The sequence below is a fragment of the Schistocerca gregaria genome, chromosome 6 (genome assembly GCF_023897955.1).
Source record: "Schistocerca gregaria isolate iqSchGreg1 chromosome 6, iqSchGreg1.2, whole genome shotgun sequence".
NCBI classification, from domain to species: domain Eukaryota; kingdom Metazoa; phylum Arthropoda; class Insecta; order Orthoptera; family Acrididae; genus Schistocerca; species Schistocerca gregaria.
In genome coordinates this window covers 435879952-435904784 of record NC_064925.1, presented here as the reverse complement: position 1 = coordinate 435904784, position 24833 = coordinate 435879952, and the positions used below count along the sequence as shown (strand labels likewise).

General features: G+C 38.9%; 1 protein-coding gene across 1 annotated transcript in view; it reads right to left on the bottom strand.

Moving 5' to 3' along the window:
- Positions 1 to 24833, bottom strand: part of LOC126278292 (ATPase family AAA domain-containing protein 2-like) — a 115495-nt gene that overhangs the window by 60019 nt on the left and 30643 nt on the right. The window contains exon 8 of the mRNA XM_049978303.1: positions 1055 to 1255. Coding sequence (XP_049834260.1) covers positions 1055 to 1255 — 201 coding nt within the window. The remainder of the gene's footprint in view (positions 1 to 1054; positions 1256 to 24833) is intronic.

The window sequence follows — 24833 nt, the reverse complement described above, 5'->3', positions numbered from 1 at the left end:
TATTTGGTAAATAATGTCATATTTTTATTTCTCTGCTCATAGGAAAAACTTTTTCCAACAATAAGTGGAAAGTAATGTGAGTCACGTAACATTGAGTGACATGCTTTTTTCAATATATTACAATACTTTACATGGTATAAATATTTTTGGAAATCTGTAACTGTGTCATTTGACTGCCAACCTAATTTGCATTTCCTGTGACCAAAACCAGATCCATACTCCTAATAGTTCGAGGACACTTTTGACCTAAATTGTTCATTAGCAACAGGATGTCCCAAATCTGTAACACAAGTCGCAATATGAATAACTTTCTTGTTCTTTATTTTAGTGCTCTCCACTGCTTAAATATTAATTCAAGGTTTTTGCCTGAATAATACAATGTATGATAATGATTTACAAAAGAAAATATGGGTTTACAGATGGATAAAAACTCAACATAATTAACCACAATTTCAAAATGTAACATGAGTCACCATGGACTCTACCTAATGTATTTATAAGTATCAAACCAAACACAAAATAATATCCATGCATACAGTATATGTGTACTAACTGCCACTCATATATATCACGAGCAGTTCAAAAAACCAACATCTAAGGTTTTATACAAATTATTAAGAACAGCACCACTTTTTGCCAACTGTACTTGCAGTACTACATAACAATGTGGCAGTCCTACATATAATCATGGTAGATTATATGTAAACATCATCTCTTAATTCACTATTAACAATTTTCATTTGTATATGCTGTCATCTGCCTCTAGGCTGCAACCTGTATTTGCTGTGAAAAGACTATTTCTCTGGAAAGGTTGAAAAATTACAGTGTAGATTTTGAGTCTAAGTTGAGAAGCACTCATGAGCAGAACGTATAAACACAGATTCTCTTAGCTCACTCAATGACCACAAAATTTTAGTATTTGATAAATAAGATGAAATTTCAAACATTATCATAATGGTTATTTTCAATAGTTGAGGAAAGAACTGTTACAGTACAGTTCTAAAGTAATTAGTGTTATGTAGGATTACATTTAGAACAAATCTGTTATACTCACAGAATCAGGCAGTTCAGTATATGGTACATGTGCTGTTGCCAGCAACAAAACTTCTGTACGTGAATCAAAACAATTCATCACTCTCAGAAATATTGACCTCACCAGATCACCAGCCATATTCCACCACTCAGTAATGTCTGGCAAGTACATTATGCAAGGTTGCTGCATTCTCACTGTTTCCAGTCTTTGTGACATAATAGCCTGGAATCAGACAGATAAACTGAATGTTTTCTTCCTTAACTGTTTCAAAGCAAAATAGCTATTGTAGGATATGGTACAAATCTTACTGCCACATAAACATAGCAAAAACTTCTACTTTTCATGTCCCTGTGGAATGATACTTTTGAACTAAAGTCAATGTATATTAAAAGTCCGAGGTATCTTCATGAGGGAAAAGAGAACAAATGTTTAGTAGAAATGAGCTATTGACAATGCCATACAGGAGGGGCAGTCACTCCCCCCCTCCCCCATCACTTCAAACTCTGGGAGACATGGGGCAGGGGGGGGGGGGGGGCAAGATATGTTTTCTGTTCCCCTGCAACTTCACTTGGAGTTTCATTTGATCTATAGTGATCTATAGGCCAAGCCAGGGAATAAACTATGCTGCTGTCAAAAATTATGGGATCAATGTTTTTGTTGGCAGCAATTTTTGCTTTTGACTGAAGCATCTTAACATCTTATAGCAGCTACTACATTCTGTCCTCTCCCTTCGTCCTATTTTTCAGTCTGACTCCTAATGAAGGACAGCCTCTGTACACATATGTAACAAATTCTGCATAGCACTTTCGAACAGTGGTTGAGACTGATTGGGCTGTCTACATCGTGTGGACGAACTAGAGTGGCCAGAGGGCCAAATTTGGGCAAGATGTGCCAGCTTGAGATAGAAATCTTGACAGAAAACATTAGTTTTGCTGTCCCTTTACAATGTTAATAGTTATCCTCTGCACCTGCATAATAATATATTGCTCAAAACAAGTAATGCCACCACCACAATTAGTTATTGTTCGGTTCCCCTTGAATCTAAGCTGACACAAGTTCGCAAATTTGCAGGTGGTGCAAAACTTTTTTTGGTCAGTTTAGTCTCGCAGTCACAAGGCACGGTCCTATCGAAAATGATAAACATCGCCCCAAAATGCCCAAACAGTGGACGGTACACCTGACCTGGCTCACCGCTGTTACAATGCTCGCCACACTCTATGAACAATACCAAATTTAAGAAAATAAAAACAACATGATAACCTAAATGTGAGGAGAGGCAGTATTCTGACACTCCCCTCTTTTCCCTCCCTTCACCACCACCATGCTTTAAGGCCATAGCTACATCGCTAAGCATTGTTGGTCTGGTAACAAATGTGAAATGTGTACAGTGTAGCCAGTGATTTTACTCCAGCTTTCTACACAGAGGTAAAGACACACATTTGATTTGCAGTTTCGAGATGATTATGAGTGAACCTTGGAGGTGAATGGCATGTAATTATTCTATGTCATTTATTTGTCATAAACCTCCCAGCTCAATATTGATTGTTCTCAGTAGTTCTTTGAAGAACATAAACATAATTACAGTCTCACAGTTCTCAGTGCGACTTTTATGGGAAAGGGGTGGGGAGGGGGGGCTATGACATACCTGAAAGCATTTGCAAAAAGATGTCAGCCATTTCCGATACAGTGGGAATGCTTTTGAGTTAAAGAGGACATCAAATACGCAAAAGCGACAAAATATTGCTGACCTACACTGGAATAATCAGAACTCTCTCGACCATCTGTATCAGTGGCAAACAGGTCTGCCTCAAGGGTTCAAGCAGGAAAAAGCAAAGACTTCCAGAAATAATTAACAACAGTCAGTGAATAAGTATCCACGACCACTACAACAAAGCAAGTAGAGGTTCAATCAACAAAGGTGTTGATAATCACTATGTAACAATACAAGTTAAACTCTTACAGAAAGACACAGATGACATACAATCATGGAAATAAGGATTCATACAGCAAGTGGTGTGTTGGGATAGTAAATCACCCACAGCTCCGACACGAGTAAGTATGATGATGCAGCGTCAGATAGCCATGTTCTTGGTAATGAAGCTCCCCGTATGCCATGAATCTATTCTGGGAAAATAAAATATGTTACACTCTGCATGGTCTACAACAGGGCAAAATGTATTCATACAGCGGACTACTTTGAACCAAACAAACGGCTGATGAAGCCCCTGAGTGCATGCCACACTTGTGTAGTCGTGTGGTGGCCGTGAAGCAACAGCACATCAGACATGGGTATCGTGGAACAGCAGAATGGGCTGCAAGGGGAAGGAAACGACCATTGAGGAATCAAACATCATTGTCACCCAGTATCTTCAAAACAAGTCATATGCCGAAATTGCGAACATCACAGGACGAAGCCGAGCAACAGTGCAATCTATCATTAAGTGATATAAGGACAGACATGTAGTAATAAACAGTGAATGACATGGTAATCCACAGAAGCCAACAACAAGAGAGACCAGAATGCTACTAAGAATTATCAATAAAAAGCCGAAAACGACAGTGTCTGCACTGTCCGCATATGTACATGACCACTTCCGAAAGGACATCACTCTAAGGGCAGTTCGTACCATTCTCAATTGTTTGGGCTACAGAGCCAGGGTCCCAAGACAAAAGCCCTACATCAGCAAAAAGAACAGGGAGTGGCGGATGGAATTTGCGAAACAGCATGTATCCAAGACAGCAGACTTCTGGGATATTGTATTGTTTAGTGATGAAAGCAAATTTAATACCGTGTACAATGATGGTAGGATCTTGGTCAGGAGAAGACCGAATACAGACCATGACCGAAACAACATTCAACCCACAGTGAAGCACGGATGTGGTGGAGTGATGGTATGGGGCTGTATTTCAGCCTCCGGTGTCGGAAAATCAGTGTTTGTGGAAGGTACCATGGACAGATTTGTATATATGAACATTCTCAAACAGAACTTACAAGAGAGTGTTGATGCCTTGGGTATTCCTAGAAATTATTACTTCCAACAGGACAATGATCCCAAACATACAGCGCAAAATATCTGGCTGTGGTTGCTCTACAACACTCCACACACTTTTAAAACACCACCTCAGAGTCCGGACCTGTATCCCATCGAACACTTGGGAGTGAGCTGGAAACACGAGTGAGAAAACATCACATCCGTAGTAAGGCCTCTTTGAAAGAGGCTCTCCTTCCAGAATGGGAAGGTATGACATTGGGAACTACAAGAAAATTGGGCCATTCCATGCCATGGAGGTTGCAAGAAGTAATACATTGGAAGGGTATGCATACAAAGTATTAAACATGTTCTGGCTTTGTTAGAAGTGTCATTTTCTGTTGGTGTATGAATACTTAATTCCCAGCACAGTAGAGAACTTGGCAGACGTTTTTGTATTTTGTTTTGTAAAGGCTTGTTCATTCTCATTCTATATACCAGCATAGCTGCATTGGCCACTGGCCAACGTGTATAGTGCACATCCAATTAGTGTTTTTGGTTTTGTATTGTCAATAAAGGCAGTTTACTTTTCCATACTCTAGTGTGTGAATACTTATTTCCATTACTGTACATATAACATGGTATCGAGAACTAAGATGGAATAATTCTTGTAACCTGCAAGAAAACTAGTATTTTGACACATGCATTTAAGCTAGGTGTAGCATTGCAAAGAACATCCCTCCATAACCGTTGCAGCTTGTCCTGAAATTAGGCCTCAAGAGTGTACTCAGATCTCCTTATATTCCACAGCAAGAGAAAGTCCACTGCTGTTTCAAGATCAGAAAAGTGAGACATATGTTCCAAAACATTACTTTATAGCAAGTGTTGTAAGTTCATAGTTCATGACACGCACTATATTCACACTTCAGTATGAAAATTTTTATTAATGTGACTAGTTACAAATATCACCCATTTATATCCCTTAGAATATGTAATACATTCATGATATGACACATGCTGCTTTACTTAGGGACCACATTTCTCAGTGAACCATGCAATGATGGTAATGCACTCTCTTATAAGTCATGGCAATTATTGATTAGATAATGCCTTTCACTCTGAAAACAGCCCTCGATTTACTAAGGCATTCTAGGTACTTTTATCCTGAAGTCGAATACACCCTGATTTATTATCCAGACTCAGTATCGCAATCCGTCATCCCTGGCTCATAGACGTGGTATTATTGTTGCGGACTGTTTGTGGAAAACTCTTGCTTGCCCTGCAACACCAAAGAACCTAAGCGGAAACCGAATTTTCAGGCACACAGATCATTGCTTTACATAAATGAGGCAAAGCTACATCCTTTTCTGAAATTAGTTTGTTCGGAAAACGTTTTACTATTTGTACACAAAAATTAGGAAAATACTGTTTTTGGAATTTGTGTGGGGTTTTTCTTTTTGCTATGCAGCATTTCTCATGTGCCTTCATAAAAAAATGATACATTATAGCCGACATTTCTCATGTGATTTCATAAAATTTTTATGTTATAGCCAAACATTCATGCTTGGCAATGAAGTGACTACATTTTGTCATTAGGCACAGTTTTTATGATGTCTATAAATGAAGTACCATAAGTCATTGAATGTAATTTGAAGTATTTATGATGAAGAATGACCTCACTGGCTATTTCACGTTTTGCACATTTTAGATCCTGTATTGCAGTGCACTAACTGAAGCTAACGTAACGAGGTAATTTTTTATCACGGTAGTCAAGCTGTATCTTTCCAGTGACGAGTATATGGATTGTATGTATTGGTGATACACCGCACATTTTAAGTTTGAGCGCGCCACGCAGAGTGCAGCATGACAAGTCACTACACACACCGTATTATAAACTGTGCAAGATACTGAAACAAGGTTTTCAGCAAACAATAGTACGCAAAGAAATGGGTACTGGTTCTCTGTACAGTAAATACTGAGATTTTTTTATCTATCATAATGTGGAAGTTTATTAATGTCATTTGTTAGGTTACAAAAGGAAAAGTACAGTGCTATAATGCAAGTCCATGTTTATAACAAAACTTGTTGCAAAAACAGGAGCAAATGAAAATATACAGTCGCTTCTGGCAAGAATTATTAATATATTGCAAGTGCGGCTTCATTCTTTCCTGTTACACAGCCTCTGGGAAAAGCATTCGTAAACAGAAAACAAGATTTGAATACTTTACATTTCATACAATTTTCATCACTAATGTTACATGTAATGGTACAAACATTGTTCAGTTTCCTTCTAATAAATCATCAGTCGCAATCAATTCGGTATGAATTGTGCAAGTTTGTTTGTTATTTGTGATGTTAATGTTCTTCCATTTAACTGTAGTATTGCTTTCAGGTCTGATTTGCACCCTCTTTCATATAGATGTTCAATAATGATTACATTGATTCCTCTTACATGCGACACATACAATTAATGAGTTATAGCATCATTTTTAAATTTCAGTACCTGACTTTTCGTCCCCTTTACGTGTGTCCACCGATTCAAGGGTCATGGCTTATATTTGTATACGATTATTACCATTTTGTTATTTTAAGTGTGATACTGCACAATGCCACAAAAGTCTATTAAGGAATTTTATGGAGGTGGTAGTAGCACTAAAAACCCTCAGAGCGGTTGTATTAGCATTACTCATGACAGTGGCCAGTCTCAGTCTGATAGTAGTAATACTAGTCAAAGATACTTACAAGAAAGCACAAGCACTGATACTGATAAGCTACACATTTTATTGTCAACTATGAGTGTTTCTTCCTATGCTTGTGCTATTATACTATGTGCTCACCATTAACATACTTTGCTTGTTGAATGCATTTTTATGTTAGTGTCATGTGTGCTTTTGTCCTTGATGATTTCAGGTAGAGGTGATAGACACAGAAGTTGTGACACAGGACTGTCAAAGCATGCAGACACCCCATTCTCACATGAAAACAAAATGGGGTCTACTGTTTCTGAAACAAAATTTGACCCATCAGAGAAGCACAACTTTCCACAAAGGAATGGAAGACCTTGTAAATCGGAATGATTTGTGGCTCATCCATGGCTACATGACTGCATTCGGTCCATCAGCTCCGAATCTACGCTATTTCCAGACCGGGGAAAAAGCTTGATAGTGGCAACAGACTCCCTCCCACTCGAGCGCTTGAGACAGGACGTCAAATATTTGTAAAAAAAGATTTTCAAAAATATTTTCATTTTGTAGTGCACTTTTTTCAGAAGAGTTTGATTTATGAAACATACATGTTCGAGGAAATGTATGGAATGTCATTTGGTCTAAGTGTGCCAAAGGGCAGTTCCACACCTCTTCACCCAGCATTCTTCTATCGCACATCACTGTATTTCGCTGTGTGGGATTCAAACCTGTAAATTTTGTAATGGAAGCCATCAAACTTACACTCAGGACAGTGGAAATTAAAACGTTCTGTGGTGCCTCTCCTATCCCCAGTCAGCTAAAATAAAATAAAATAAACACTCACTCAATACTGGATGGGATTTTGTGTGACCAGGAGAATAAGAACTCTTCAGAAAATTTGCCCTCCTTACTGCCCTTTTGCTAATAACTCTCTCTTTTGTGTGACTTAAAATTAAATACAGGAAACATAAAAGCAGTAAAGATGATAAGACAAGCAAAACTACACGTTTCTTCAATTCTTAGATCCCAGTATTTTCTCTCTATAATCTTGCTGCAGCTTTACATGGCATGTTTTTCTTTCTGCAAAAGAATCTATTACCTCATCAAAGTTCGTCAAATGTTTTGCTACATGAAAATTCAAAATGTTGCATGTTGCCTGTCTAATACTGAAACAGCTGTTAATGCAAATAGTACCCAAGACTAGTGTGCTTTCTCAATTTGACTACATCTATTTTGTCACTCTGCTAGATAAAACGAAATAGGCCTTCCTAATATTGCAGCAGTTGTAACACACGCCAAATAAGCGAGACTGTTTCGGCGCAAATGGTCATTCTTGTCTACCTCATTTACATAAAAAACATGACAGAACATACTTCACTAACTTGTAAGTACCAGTATCAAATGCCTATTAGGCCTACTACAAACAAAAACTTTCATGTTACGAAATAGTTACACATTTCATTCACAAGCTCCAGTTTCTCAAGCATGAGATCGAAAAGTAGCAGTAGTATGAAATTTTTATATAAATTTGAAATCGTCATATTATTCCATGTAATAAGCGTGTTTTCCCCATTTCTTCTGCTTCCTCGTTCCAACAAACAATCTTGTCATCACTAATTCTGTAACTATTCCCGCCAATGCCAAAACTTATTCACCGGTTAACCACGCTCCGTCGAGCTGTCTTCAACGCATTGCATAATTTAGCCCACCCCGGTGTTCGTGCATCGGTCCACCTCACAGCGGAGCAATTTGTGTGGAGAAATGTCAACAAGGGCTGCCAGCAATGGGCATGCTCCTGCGTCGCATGCCAACGATGCAAAGTACACAAGCACACTTAACCCCCTCCCCCGTTGGCACCTTTTCGATCCCTCCTGGGCGTTTCCAGCACATTAATATTGACATTGTCGGCCATCTCTCCTCCTCTAACGGCTTTCATTATGTTCTCTCATCTATTGAGCGAACCACTTGCTGGTTCGAGGCTGTCCCCCTCCCGAATATTACGGAAGAAACTGTTGCTCGAGCTTTCGTCGAGTCATGGGTTTTGCATTTCGGATGTCCAGCTATCATCATGTCTGACCAGGGCAGACAATTTGAGTCAACCCTGTTCAATGGGATTTGTAACATTTGCAGCATCTGGCGCATCCATACCAAAGCATATCATCTGCAAAGTAATGGGCTAGTCGAGCACTGGCACTTTCAAGGCGGCTCTTCAATGCCACGACTCTCTATGGACATAGGCCCTTCCCCTTGTGTTACTCAGCATTCGTGTGAGCTATAAGGAAGACCTCAAAGGCACAATAACCGAGCTTGTATACGGCCAGAACATTGTTATCCCTGGCGAACTTGTGAGCCCTTCCGCTTCTCTCCCTCAGTCCGAACTTCCGCGTCAGACACCAATTCATCAAGCTCCATATCCCTCCGCCCGCCAGCCATTCCCGCCCTAAGGTTCACGTCCCAATATCTCTGGACAATTGCGAGTATGTCATGCTCCGAGATGACACTGTCCGTGCTCCCCTCCAACCTCCATATACCGGTCCGTACTGAGTTTTCTGGTGCTCAGCCAACACCTATGACATCCAGATGAAAGATTCAGCTGTTACAGTCTCTCTCAACAGACTTAAGCCTGTTCACGTCAAGCCTTCTTCTTCCCCCCTTCAGGCCATGACCACGCCACTCACTGTTGTCGCTCACGACACTCTGACCTCTCCGTCCACATCAGACTTACACTCGCGATCGAGGGACTTCCAGCTCCAATCGTCGAACTCTCCTCCAACCTCGCCCTCTACACCAGTCTCACACACTCCATCGAGTGACCACATGCTCCCCACATCGAGCTTACCTATGATCACACCCTCGTCGCCGGGCTCTTCGCTGGTCCCTTCGACCTCTCCACCATCGCCTGCCTCGCCCTGCCGAGGTTTCTCCCATCCCTCCATCTTGAGAACGTGCCCTTGCTCGAGATGTTTGTGCCTGTCCCCCCCCCCCCCCCCCCCTAGGACATAATCCCCAAATCTCAATAATACTGTGTGATTATACACTGTTCGTCATGTGTTTCTCTTCATCCAGAGCTCATGACACAGCCTCCACCATTCAATGGCACCTGGTAAAATGTGTTCCCCTCCCGCCCGACGCCAACCTGGACATGCTTTGTGTGTTCGCCAAGCCCACCGGAAACATCATCATCTTTGCTCCGTTCCACCCGCACACCGCCAGCCTATCTTTCGCTGCACGACCAGCACGCCAAGTACGATGCCAGGCTTACTTCAACGACTTCCAGGTTCGGTGGCCGAACCTTCCTTCACAACATTTACCCACACAGCTCCACGATGAAGGTGTCGCGCTGACCATGGTCCAGCTCCTGTGGACCACCCCTGCTGACAAATAGTCACTCTCCCCCCCCCCTCCCCCCCCGGCCTCTCAAGAGTACTCCATACTGGAATAAGAACAAATTAATTATGGGGCTTCATGAGCAAAATATTTCACTTTTCTATCTTCTCGAAGTGCTAAAATAATAACTTTTGAAATGTATTCTTACTTATCAATATGCAAGATTCAGAAATTAAACAATATAGCTTTGCAAGCTTCAAGCATGCTATTTCCAGCTGTGCCAAGACAAAAAGGAATGAACAAGACACAGTTGAGATATTGCCCCTCAAAAATACCCTAATATTTGCACTTAGAAAATTTTGGATACCCTTGCAGATGCATATCTTTTCATTTAGGCAACCAATGTTAATTAGATCTGGTCCATGCTTAGAAATCACAGGTTGGAATAACTCTCTGAAGTTTTGGTGTGATTGGATCATATGAAAAGTAATAGTGATCAGTCAAACCTTGGCTCTCACAATAGTGGAAGAAATTTTTTAGCCGCTTTAGAGGCTTGTATCTATATTTAAGTGTGGCAAAAGCCCTAATTTTTGCCATGGTGTGATTCATCCTAAAAGGTTGTCTATGTAGATTAAAGCAAATGACCAATGTTTCCTAGAACTTATAAAAAAGCTGAGCAAATTTGGCACATTTGCACCTTCGTATGTGATGCGAGGATTAGTAGCTTCTCTTTAAAAGCCCCTAAAATTTTAACCACTGAAGATACTGGACTGAAATTTGGTATACAACCATCCAAGACTATATAGAACCTTCACACCAAACTACATTAGATTTGGAGATGGTCGAGTGGGGACCCCTAGTCCTCTTGATGTGGAATGACTGAACAGCAAGTGTACAAGGTATACATGTTATAGTGATTTGAATGGCATTTCACAGTCATTTTTTGAATCTGTTAAGAACACAGAGGGTATAGCTGTGATGAATGTTTCTGGAACAAAAATTATAGGTGTACTGGAAAGCTATCAAAGAGTGTGAAATGAGAGGTATTATTAACTATGGAATTGGCAGGACAACTGTTGGAGTGCAATTTCTTGGTGATTCAAAATCTCAGCATTGATGTAATGTTTGGGGCTTATTTCTTGTGCAAATAGCAAGTAGGGGGTTCAACATTCTGTGCTGGATTCATTATGTGACAATAATGCTTACCCCAGCTGTCTGCCTAAGTTTTCATGTTCCCTGAGGCAGTCAAACTCTTCTCCTATCTTATCTGCAGTTTATAAGTGAATCAGAAACATTCTATCTTCAACTTCATGTGATTTTGTACAGCAGGATACTTTAGTATAGGAATAGTTTAGAAAAGGTTTCTCCAGTGTTATCTATATATACAGGGTATACATAAAGCCCGGGAACCTGGTGACCATGGAGGCTGTTTCATGAAACAGCTGTCCCCTTCTGTCGCATGGCCAATTCGTTGATGTTTGCAACTAGCACCAGCTATCGGCAAATTACCAATCTACACTGTGGTGGTCTAAATGAAATAAAAGTTTTCAGGGTTTCTCTTCAAAATGACATATGTATGATATCTGTACAATGTTTGGATCTTGTGCAATAAATAATTGAAAGTTTTTCTGGACTTTACCAGGTCTACTGGTATGAAATGAGCATTAAGATACAAATGTGTCAATAGGGAAGATTTGTTGTGAATGAGCCTTAATTTTGTGTGTGTGTGTAGTTGGTGTGACATCTATCAGAGATATTTAGTATACAACTATACATCAAGTCATGGAACAAACAACATCATATGTTTCATCGTGCAAACAATGTTGAATTTTGTACCAGAAAGTGATGATTTGCAGAAAGCATTAATTTTTTGTTTTCATTTGAAAAAAAGTGCTGCAGAGTCGCATTGAATGCTTGTCAAGGCATATGGTGATCATACTCTATCAGAAGCAACACACAAAAGATGGTTTCAATGGTTCAGAAATAATGATTTTGATGTAAGAAATAAAGAATGTGGAAGACCTCCATAAAAGATTGCAGATGCCGAATTGCCAGCAATATTGGATGAACATGATACTTTGAGTCAGGAGCAAATGGCAGCAGTGCTAAATGTTGCACAACAAACAATTTCTCACTCTTTGAAAGCTATGGGAAAGATCCAAAAGTGTGTTGGAAAATGGGTGCCACATGAATTGAATGAAAAATGGAAAACCGAAAAACCATTCGTCAAATTTTTCTTCAAAGACATGGAAGAAAATCAATTTTGCATCGAATTGTTGCTGGCAATGAAAAATGGATTTATTTTAAGAATCCTAAACAGGAAAAATCATGGGTTAATCCGGAACAACCATCAGCATCGACTGCAAAACCAGATTGATTCAGCAAGAAGACAATGCTCTGTGTTCGGTGGGATCAGAAAGGTGTGGTGTATCATGAGCTTCCAAAACCAGGTGAAACTGTGAATACTAATTGCTATAGACAACAAATGATCAATCTGAATTATGCATTGATCAAAAAAAAGACCAGAATGGGCCAGAAGACATGGCAAAGTAATTTTTTTACATGACAATGCACCAGCACACCAAGCAAAACTGGTTCAGGATGCAGTCAAAATGCTTGGCCGAGAGCTGCTACCCCACCTGCCGTATTCACCAGACTTGGCCCCTTCCGACTACCATTTGTTTTCATCAATGGGACATGCATTGGCTGAGGAACGCTTTGATTCCTACGAAGAAGTTGAAAATTGGCTGTCTGATTGGTTTGCTTCAATAGACGATCATTTCCATTGGTGTGATGTCCACAAATTGCCATGAATGTGGTCAAAATGTATAGGAAGCAATTGTCAGTACTTTGAATCAAATATTTTTACTTTTCAAATCCAAATTAGTGTTTCATTTTCACAAAAAAAGCTCATTTCATACCAGTACACATGGTAGGTATACCCTGTATTATGTTATGTTAGTGATAAGTCCCCCCACAAACCATAGACCTTGCCATTGGTGGGGAGGCTTGTGTGCCTCAACGATACAGATAGCCGTATCGTAGGTGTAACCACAACTGAGGGGTATCTGTTGAGAGGCCAGACAAATGTGTGGTTCCTGAAGAAGGGCAGCAGCCTTTTCAGTAATTGCAGCGGCAACAGTCTGGATGATTGACTGATCTGGCCTTGTAACACTAACCAAAATGGTCTTGCTATTCTGGTACCGCAAACGGCTAAAAGCAAGAAGAAACTACAGCCATAATTTTTCCCGAGGGCATGCAGTTTTACTGTATGATTAATTGATGATGGCTTCCTCTTGGGTAAAATATTCCAGAGGTAAAATAGTCCCCCATTCAGATCTCCGGGCAGAGACTACTCAAGAGGACATTGTTATCAGGAGGAAGAAAACTGGTGTTCTACGGATCAGAGCGTGGAATGTCAGATCCCTTAATCGGGCAGGTAGGTTAGAAAATTTAAAAAGGGAAAGGGATAGGTTAAAGTTAGATATAGTGGGAATCAGTGAATTTCAGTGGCAGGAGGAACAAGACTTTTAGTCAGGTGAATACAGGGTTATAAATACAAATTCAAATAGGGATAATGCAGGAGTAGGTTTAATAATGAATAAAAAAATAGGAGTACGGGTAAGCTATTACAAACAGCATAGTGAACACATTATTGTGGCCAATATAGACACGAAGCCCACACCTACTACAGTAGTGCAAGTTTATATGCCAACTAGGTCTGCAGATGACGAAGAAATTGATGAAATGTATAATGAGATAAAAGAAATTATTCAGGTAGTGAAGGGAGATGAAAATTTAATAGTCATGGGTGACTGGAATTCAAGAGTAGGAAAAGGGAGAGAAGGAAACACAGTAGGTGAATATGGATTGGGGCTAAGAAATGAAAGAGGAAGCCGTCTGGAAGAATTTTGAACAGAGCACAACTTAATCATAGCTAACACTTGCTTTAAGAATCATGAAGGAAGGTTCTATAGATGGAAACAGCCTGGAGATATTGACAGGTTTCAGATAGATTATATAATGGTAAGACATAGATTTAGGAACCAGGTTTTACATTGTAAGACATTTGGAGGGGCAGATGTGGACTCTGACCACAATTTGTTGGTTATGAACTGTAGATTAAAATGGAAGAAACTGCAAAAAGGTGGGAATTTAAGGAGATGGGACCTGGATAAACTGACTAAACCAGATGTTGTACAGAGTTTCAGGGAGAGCATAAGGCAACAATTGACATAAATGGGGGAAAGAAATACAGTAGAAGAAGAATGGGTAGCTCTGAGGGATGAAGTAATGAATTGTGAATTGTGAATTGTGTTTTATTCATCTCATGACGTACATTTGCAATCCATTTGGTTTGCGTACAGGAGACATGTCAAAAATTTATAAAACAATTACAATGATTTTTACATTAATTAATGATAGCACTATAATAAATAACAACACTATAAGGATATTTCTTGGAACATGTAACACATTGTACCCAGCTCAAATTTCCAGATTGTCCTGCATGAATTCATCCACTGAGTAATAACACTTCATTGTCAGTACCTCATATAGCTTTCTTTTAAGTGAACCTAAATTCATCTGCATCAACTTGTTCCCTTTTAATTTATTAAAAATTTTCATTCCCATGTATTGAGGTCCCTGGGCAAACAGTCTGAGGCGGTGGGTGGGGAGCATAAAATTTTCTTTGTTTCTGGTATCATGTGAATGGACAAAATGGTTTCCCTCAAATAAGTCGCGTCTGGAGTACAAAAATATAATAATCTCATATATGTATAAGGATGGCAGAGTTAATATTTTGAGTTTCCTAAATAATGGTCGACATGGTTCTTTGTGATTGGCAGTGCACATATTTCGTATGATTTTTTTCTGTATTTTTAGTATCCGCACTATGTTTGTCGAGTTACCCCAAAAAACAATACCATACCTAATAATGGATTCAAAGTAGCTTGTATATGCTACTTTCCGCGTGTCAATGTCCGTTGCAGTTGATAATATTTGCATTGCAAATGCAAAGCTGCTCAATTTGTTTGCAAGGTATTCAATGTGTGCCTGCCACCTCAAATTTTCATCTACTTTTAGACCTAAGAATTTGACTGAGTCAACTTCTTCTATAACTTGGTTGTTGTGTACAATCTTAATTTGCTCACATTTTGACTGTTTGGTTTTGAACTGCATCACGTGAGTCTTAGATATGTTTAGATTCAGCCCATTTAGCTGAAACCAAGTTTCTAAGGTACTGAGGGTACTGATCACAGATTTGAGAATTTTTTCTGAATCCTGATCTTCAACTAAGACAGAAGTATCATCTGCGAACAGAACTGATGGGGAGCTGATATTTAATGGTAAGTCATTAACATAAAAGAGAAATAGGACTGGGCCTAATATGGAGCCTTGTGGAACACCCTGAGTAATTTTTTTCCAGTCAGAAAAATAATATGCGCCATTTGAAGAAATGCTAACTCTTTGCTTTCTGTTGGATAAGTAGGATTTAAGCCATTGTAGGGCACTGCCGCCAATGCCATACTTTTCAAGTTTGTAAACAAGCAATGCGTGGTTTACGGAATCGAATGCCTTTGTGAGGTCGCAGAAAATTCCTGCCACCTTATTTCTCTTGTCTAATGACGTACTTATTTTCTCAATGAAACTGTTAACTGCATCTACGGTGTTTTTCCCTTGCTGAAAACCAAATTGATTGTTTAGAATAACAGAATATTTTGCAATGAAGTTTTGGATTTGAGCAACAGCAAGTTTTTCAAATATTTTAGATAGGACTGGGAGAATTGAGATAGGACGATAATTTCCCATGATCTCTCTTGATCCCTTCTTGAAGAGTGGTTTGACTTCAGCATATTTCAGTACCTCTGGGAAACAGCCCTCTTCAAAACATTGATTTATTATCTGAGCTAGTGGGTTTGCAATTCTATTGTGTACCACTTTAATAACTTTGGTGGGTATTCTATCCCAACCTGCAGATTTTTTGTTTCTTAATGTTAAAATAGCATTTTCTACATCCTCAAAAGAAACTTTTGAGAATTTTGTAAAGTTTTCAGAGTTTTTGCCTAGGCCAAAGGGATTTACTTTGTTGTGATAATCTGCTACATCTACATCAGATTTTGCTACATTTATAAAGAATTCATTAAAGTACTCTGGTATTTGAGTTGGATTTACAACAGTTTTTCCTTCAATGTCAATTTTTGGAATTTCTTGGTTACAGGCTTTAACACCTAACTCAGATTTAATGACTGACCACACAGCCTTTGTCTTATTTTTATGATTTAAAATTAACCTGTTGTTTGCCAGTTGTTTTGCTGCCTTGACAACTCTTTTAAATATGGTTTTATAGAGTCTAACATATTTAATGAAATTTATATCTTTATTATATTTTAGTTCTCTGTGCAGTTGCCTTTTCCTTACACTGGAAATTTTTATGCCCTGGGTAATCCACTTTACTGTATTTGTTATCTTATTGCTGCAGAGTCTAGGTGGGAATGTTTCATTAAAGTCTGCAAGAAAACTATTTAGGAATTTCTCAAAGTTTTTATCACTTGAGTTACCATAATCAAAAGGCCATGTTTTATCTCTTAGCTTCTCACTAAATGTTAGCAAGTTTTCTTTGCTAAAGTTCCTGCTCATATGGGTTCTTGTATGTGAAATGTTTGTGTCTGTCTGTGGCAGCTCAATAAACAATACATAATGATCTGAAATACCTAGATCTACACAAAATTTATACACATCTTCATATACATAATTAGTTAGAACATTGTCAATGCATGTTGCTGATTGCCCATTGTATGAAGGCAGCAGAGGATCAAGTAGGTGAAAAGACGAGGGCTAGTAGAAATCCTTAGGTAATAGAAGAAATATTGAATTTAATTGATGAAAGGAGAAAATATAAAAATGCAGTAAGTGAAGCAGGCAAAAAGGAATACAAACGTCTTAAAAATGATATTGACAGGAAGTGCAAAATGGCCAAGCAGAGATGGCTAGAGGACAAATGTAAGTATGTAGAGGCTTATCTCACTAGGGGTAAGATAGATACTGCCTACAGGAAAATTAAAGAGACCTTTGGAGAAAGGAGAACCACTTACATGAATATCAAGAGCTTTGATGGAAACCCAGTTATAAGCAAAGTAGGGAAAGCAGAAAGGTGGAAGGAGTATATAGAGGGTCTATATAAGGGCAATGTACTTGAGAAAAATAGTATGGAAATGGAAGAGGATGTCGATGAAGATGAAATTGGAGATATGATACTGTGTGAAGAGTTTCGCAGAGCACTGAAAGACCTGAGTCAAAACAAGGCACCCGGAGTAGACAACATTCCAGTATAACTACTGACACCCTTGGGAGAGCCAGCCCTGACAAAACTCGACCATCTGGTAAGCAAGATGTATGAGACAGCAAAGTACCCTCAGACTTCAAGAAGAATATTATAATTCCAATCCTAAAGAAAGCAGGTGTTGACAGATGTGAAAATTACCAAACTATCAGTTTAATAAGTCACAGCTGCAAAATACTAACACGAATTCTTTACAGATGAATGGAAAAACTGCTAGAAGCTGACCTCGGGGAAGATCAGTTTCAATTCCGTAGAAATGTTGGAACACGTGAGGCAATACTGACCTTACAACTTATCTTAGAAGAAAGATTAAGGAAAGGCAAACCTACATTTCTAGCATTTGTAGACTTAGAGAAAGCTTTTGACAATGTTGATTAGAATACTCTCTTTCAAATTATGAAGGTGGCAGAGGTAAAATACAGGAAGCGAAAGGCTATTTACAATTTGTACAGAAAGCAGATGGCAATTATATTAGTTGAGGGGCACGAAAGGGAAGCAGTGGTTGGGAAGGGAGTGAGGCAGGGTTTTAGCCTCTCCCCAATGTTATTCAATCTGTATTTTGAGCAAGCAATAAAGGATACAAAAGAGAAGTTCAGAGTAGGTATTAAAATCCATGGAGAAGAAATAAAAACTTTGAGGTTCACCTATGACATTGTAAGTCTGTCAGAGACAGTGAAGGACTTGGAAGAGTAGTTGAATGGAATGGACAGTGTCTTGAAAGGAGGGTATTAGATGAACATCAACAAAAGCAAAATGAGGATAATGGAATGTAGTTAAATTATGTCGGGTGATGCTGAGGGAATTAGATTAGGAAATGAGAGACTTAAAGTAGTAAAGGAGTTTTGCTACTTGGGGAGCAAAATAACTGATGATGGTCAAAGTAGAGAGGATATAATATGTAGATTGGCAATGGCAAGGAAAGTGTTTCTGAAGAAGAAAAATTTGTTAACGTCGAGTATAGATTTAAATGTCAGGAAGTCGTTTCTGAAAGTATTTGTATGGGGCGTAGCCAAGTATGGAAGTGAAATGTGGACAATAAATAGTTTATACAAGAAGATAATAGAAGCTTTCAAAATGTGGTGCTACAGAAAAATGCTGAAGATTAGATGGGTAGATAACATAACTAATGAGGAGGTATTGAATAGAATTGGGAAGAAGAGGAGCTTGTGGCACAACTTGACTAGAAGAAGGGATCAGTCCTCGAGGGATCACCAATTTAGTATTGGAGTGCAGGGTGGAGGGTATAAATCATAGAGCGAGACCGAGAGATGAATACACTAAGCAGATTCAGAAGGATGTAGGCTGCAGTAGGTACTGGGAGATGGAGAAGCTTGCACAGGATAGAGTAGCATGGAGAACCAGTCTCAGGACTGAAGACCACAACAACAACAATAGTGATAAGTAATGGAATGATAAGAGATGGAAGGAAAGTCAAGTGGTATTTGGTAAAAATCTATGAGATACTGTGTTTATTTTCGTTTTGTGGAGTATGATGAAAGTAAATTGGTGTCACGGTTAAAAAAATTCTGTCGGACATAGAGGTAAGGTAAACAGAAAATGAAAAGTGTCAGTATATGTGGAGGAGAAAGTGCAGATTATCTGGAAACTATAATTAACATATGAAGTAATCAGCTCATGGGTGCAGCAGCAAAGGCAATATGCAAAAACAATCTTGAATACTAGGTCTTAATATTAATTGTGGTATAACAGAAGTGTTTGTGTTCAGTGCAATCAGTATATTGAGATAACTATCTACTTCTAGAAGTGTGTCATGTTTCAGTGTCTTCTAACATTAAGGAAATAATACTTTATACCTAGTTGCATGGAATAATGAATGTGGAAAGAATAAGCACGATTTGTATGTGTATCGCCCTTCAGGCTAGAATCTCAAGCAATTTGATGGAATAGAGTGGAACAATAGTTTTTTTTAATTGATAATTCTGTCTGATCAGTAATGAGAGTTAAGGTTGCCTTGGCATAAGGATCTGTTATTGTGGAGTGTTTTTCAGTAGAATCAATTTTGCATTGGATAAGCAGAGTAGGTGTTTATTTATTAGATAATAAAGCAATAATGAATTAAGCTATGATCTTAATGGTTAAGGAGCCTGTCTCTGCAGAAGGGATATTTTTTTAGAACGCACTCCACTCTCTGATGAGGTAAGAAATGTTAGTAAAATAATGGAGCTGACAGACATAATTAATGAAAAAGATAACTATAGACAAACAAATGTGGTGTAACTAAATTGAGGATCTAATTTTGAACTAGTCAACATTGGATACTGTGTATATTGTGCAATTCATGACACTGCAGCAGGGAATGAGAGCTTAATAGAAAGAGCAATACTTTAGTGAGGTACAAGTCATATAATGCTGCAATATTAGATCTGTAGGTTATCTGAAAACTTCTGTTTGTGTTCTGAGGAATTATGAGCTTAAATTGGTAATACTGGAATGAAGAAAAGTAATTTTGCTGATCAACTGATAACTGTGGTGCCAGAGTGCTGTGAAGAGTGTGACAGGTCAACTATTTGGTAACATTTGGTAATTTTGTGAAGATTTAATTTTCTGGTTGAATGAGAGTAGTACTCCATTGAGTGGAGAAGTAGAACAATGATTTGGTACAATTTCCATCAGCTTAATTTTGATTTGAGTAGTAATTAAGTTATGTGATGTTGACTCTATTCTTTTTTCATTCTTTTTAGTAGAAGCTATGCTACTGCACATCTTGAGTTTTGCTAGATGTAATGTACATATGTTGGACGCTGAGGTGATGTGAGTCCATAAATGGTGTGAATTCCAAACCAGGACTTAACATTTTAGTGATTTTGCAAATGGGAAAGAAACCCAAATCTTTCAAGTTTAACCAGCTTGAGACAACTGTTGTGACTCGCCGATCTTTCAAAGTGCCACCGCGCAGTTATGCGAGTCCTCTACATGTGGCGCTGTCTGCCAGCCATGCAGCAGCAGCGCCACCTAACCAGGTGATGTACAGTAATGTTTTTAAGCAGGAATTTGAAAAACATATGTACTGTAGTTTTTGATAATATTTCTTACCTGATATTTTTGTGTGTAGATTGTTAAGTCCACTTTCTGAGGTGGTCACGTGTGATCATTGAACTCCCCAGTCAGCTATTTCCAATATCTATCTGGTCAATCCAATAATGAGATAACATGACAAAGCAAGCTGGGATCTCTTTACTTCCTCTCTTGTTTGACTGCCTCCTTAAATTCATTTTTTTCATTTTTGACTAATCACCATTAACATACATGAGTATAATCTGCCTTTTCGTAAAAGGGAAAGGTTGGCACTCAGTCTTAGAAAACATAGCCCCAGATCTAATTGTGTGGTTAATTTTGTGTTGTTGTTGTTGTTGTTGTTGTGGTCTTCAGTCCAGAGACTGGTCGGATGCAGCTCTCCATGGTACTCTATCCTGTGCAAGCTTCTTCATCTCCCAGTACCTACTGCAACCTACATCCTTCTGAACCTGCTTAGTGTATCCATGTCTTAGTCTCCCTCTATGATCTTTACCCTCCACACTGCCCTCCAATACTAAACTGGTGAGCACTTAATGACTCAGAACATGTCTACATCTACATCCATACTCTGCAAGCCACCTGACAGTGTGTGGCGGAGGATACCTTGAGTACTTCTATCGGTTCTCCCTTCTATTCCAGTCTCGTATTGTACGTGGAAAGAAGGATTGTCGGTATGCTTCTGTGTGGGCTCTAATCTCTCTGATTTTATCCTCATGGTCTCTTTGCGAGATATATGTAGGAGGGAGCAATGTACTGCTTGACTCCTCGGTGAAGGTATGTACTTGAAACTTCAACAAAAACCCGTACCGAGCTACTGAGCATCTCCCCTGCAGAGTCATCCACTGTAGTTTATCTATCATCTCTGTAATGCTTTCACGATTACTAAATGATCCTGTAATGAAGCCTGCTGCTCTCCATTAGATCTTCTCTATCTCTTCTATCAACCCTATCTGGTACGGATCCCACACTGCTGAACAGTATTCAAGCAGTGGGCGAACAAATGTCCTGTAACCTACTTCCTTTGTTTTCGGATTGCATTTCCTTAGGATTCTTCCAATGAATCTCAGTCTGGCATCTGCTTTACCAACAATCAACTTTATATGATCATTCCATTTTAAATCACTCCTAATGTGTACTCCCAGATAATTTATGGAATTAACTGCTTCCATTTGCTGATCTGCTATATAGTAGCTAAATGATATGGGATCTTCCTTTCCATGTATTCACAACACATTACACTTGTCTACATTGAAATTCAATTGCCATTCCTTGCACCATGCGTCAATTCGCTGCAGGTCCTCCTGCATTTCATTTCAGTACAATTTTCCATTGTTACAACCTCTCGATATACCACAGCATCATCCGCAAAAAGCCTCAGTGAACTTCCAATGTCATCCACAAGGTCATTTATGTATAGTGTGAATAGCTATGTCCTACCAACCAATCCCTTCTTCTAGTCAAATTGTGCCACAAACTCCTCTTCTCCCCAATCCTATTCAATACCTCCGCATTAGTTATATGATCTACCCATCTAATCTTCAGCGTTCTTCTGTAGCACCACATTTCGAAAGCTTCTATTCTCTTCTTGTCCAAGCTAGTTATCATCCATGTTTCACTTCCATACATGGCCACACTCCATACAAATACTTTCAGAAACGACTTCCTGACACTTAAATCTATACTCGATGTAAACAAATTTCTTTTGTTCAGAAACACTTTCCTTGCCATTGACAGTCTGCTTTGTATACCCTCTCTACTTCGACCATCATCAGTTATTTTGCTCCCCAAAAAGCAAAACTCCTTTACTACTTTAAGTGTCTCATTTCCTAATCTAAATCCCTCAGTTTCACCTGACTTAATTTCGAATACATTCAATTATCCTTATTTTGCTTTCGTTGATGTTCATCTTATATCCTCCTTTCAAGACACTGTCCATTCCATTCAACTGCTCTTGCAGGTCCTTTGCTGTCTCTGACAGAATTACAATGCCATCGGCGAACCTCAAAGTTTTTATTTCTTCTCCATGGATTTTAATACCTACTCTGAATTTTTCTTTTGTTTCCTTTACTGCTTGCTCAATATACAGATTGAATAGCATCGGGGATAGGCTACAACCCTGTCTCACTCCCTTCCCAACCGCTGCTTACCTTTCATGCCCCTCAACTCTTATAACTGCCATCTGGATTCTGTACAAATTGTAAATAGCCTTTCACTCCCTGTATTTTACCCCTGCCACCTTTAGAATTTGAAAGAGAGTATTCCAGTCAATATCGTCAAAATCTTTCTCTAAGTCTACAAATGCTAGAAATGAAGGTTTGCCTTTCCTTAATCTAAAATCTAAGATAAGTCATAGGGTCAGTATTGCCTCACGTGTTCCAACATTTCTGCGGAATTCAAACTGATCTTCGCCGAGGTCAGCTTCTACCAGTTTTTCCATTCATCTGTAAAGAATTCGTGTTAGTATTTTGCAGCTGTGACTTATTAAACTGATAGTTTGGTAATTTTCACATCTGTCAACACCTGCTTTCTTTGGGATTGGAATTATAATATTCTTCTTGAAGTCTGAGGGTATTTCGCTTGTCTCATACATCTTGCTCACCAGATGGTACAGTTTTGTCAGGGCTGGCTCTCCCAAGGGTGTCAGTAGTTCTAATGGAATGTGTATCTAATTAATTTCGTAATTTATTTTGACTATTCCTAGTTAATATCTCTTCTTACAGAGTGCAATCTGTAATTTTTCCGTGACTTGAATTCTATTGTTGACTTATAAACAAATATAAATTCTGTACTAATTATAAACATGTGGACGAAGAACCACTAGGATTTTTGAAGTATTTATTTGGCTCTATTCGAAAATATGTTAGCAAAGCCAGCCCTTAATTAATTCCAAAGTAGTTACCAGTTTTGTTAAAAGTATTGTTTGTATAACTATATCTTTTAATTTCACAATTTAAACAAATAATTTGGCTTAACCCTTGCAGAAGAAGAAACTGTTAAAAAGAAGGAATTTTTTGATATATGCAGTTAATTGAATGAGTTATGTTTTAATTGTAATTTCTGTAAGTTAAACATCAAACAATGTATAGTTTCAGTGCCTATTATTGTGAAGATATATAAAGGCCCAAATTTTGATCCTCAGTCAATCAGTCAACAGCCAATTTTCAAACGGGAAGTCTGTATCAATTAGAGTAACAATAATTCAGTGGAATTAGTGTAACACAAGTAGACTGTGTGCTAAAGCAATGAATGTGTCTGTTACATTTATTTGAGAAGTAGTGTCACACATACCGCATTATTCTGAAAGAAATGTGAACTGTCTGATTAGGTTTTTACTGCTCATAGAAGTTCAACAGCAAACTATTGTAGCAGTATGCTGACATTTGCCTGCAAGCTATTAATGAAGCTTATCTAAATTTACCAATAGTGAACTGGCCCTATAACTGTGTAATGTTGGGGGGTTTGTGAACAGCGAAAGTAAAGAACTGTGAAATGCAGCTGAGTAACTGTCAGCTACATCATTTACAGTAGTCAGTGATGAACTCCCTCCCCCACTTTTCCACCAGTATAACAATGCAGTACTTCGACACTGAGGACTATCAACGCAGAATCAAAGGCAGACAAACATCACACAGTCTGTGTCAGATAACTGCCAGAGATCACCTGGAGGAACATTGCTTGAGGTTCTACACAGATGTGCAAAAGTTAGAGATAAAAGAAACTTCCTCCACTAGTGTGGGGGACAACTGCTGGATGGCCATTGGTGCATGTCGACATGCTACAATACTTCTCCCCTATGCATACCACATGTGCTTGATGAAATTTAGGTCAGGAGAATGGACAGTCCAGTCCATTTGCCGAATATCTTTTATTCCAAGAGCTCCTCCAACTATGTTTCTGAATGCATCATGTATTATTCTTCATACATCCATGCAACATAATGCCTCCCCACACCACAACACCTGGCCACCAAAATGATCACGTTCAACTATGCTAGATGCACTCTCATATGGTGAGAGGTTGGTTGGTTGGTTGTTTGGGGAAGGAGACCAGACAGCGTGGTCATCGGTCTCATCGGTGTACAGAAGGATGGGGAAGGAAGTCAGCCGTGCCCTTTCAGAGGAACCATCCCGGCATTTGCCTGCAGTGATTTAGGGAAATCCTAAATCAGGATGGCCGGACGTGGGATTGAACCATTGTCCTCCTGAATGCGAGTCCAGTGCCTTACCACTGCACCACCCCGCTTGGTATGGTGAGAGGAGGGAATATGTAACACACCCATGATCATTATCGAACATGATCCTTTTGGTGGTCCATGTGTTATGGTGTGGGGAGGCATAATGCTGTATGGGCATACTAACCTCCAAATCTTTTAACACAGTAAACTCATTTGTCATTGTTATTGTGACATTGAACTCCTTCCCAATGTGCATCTTTTCATG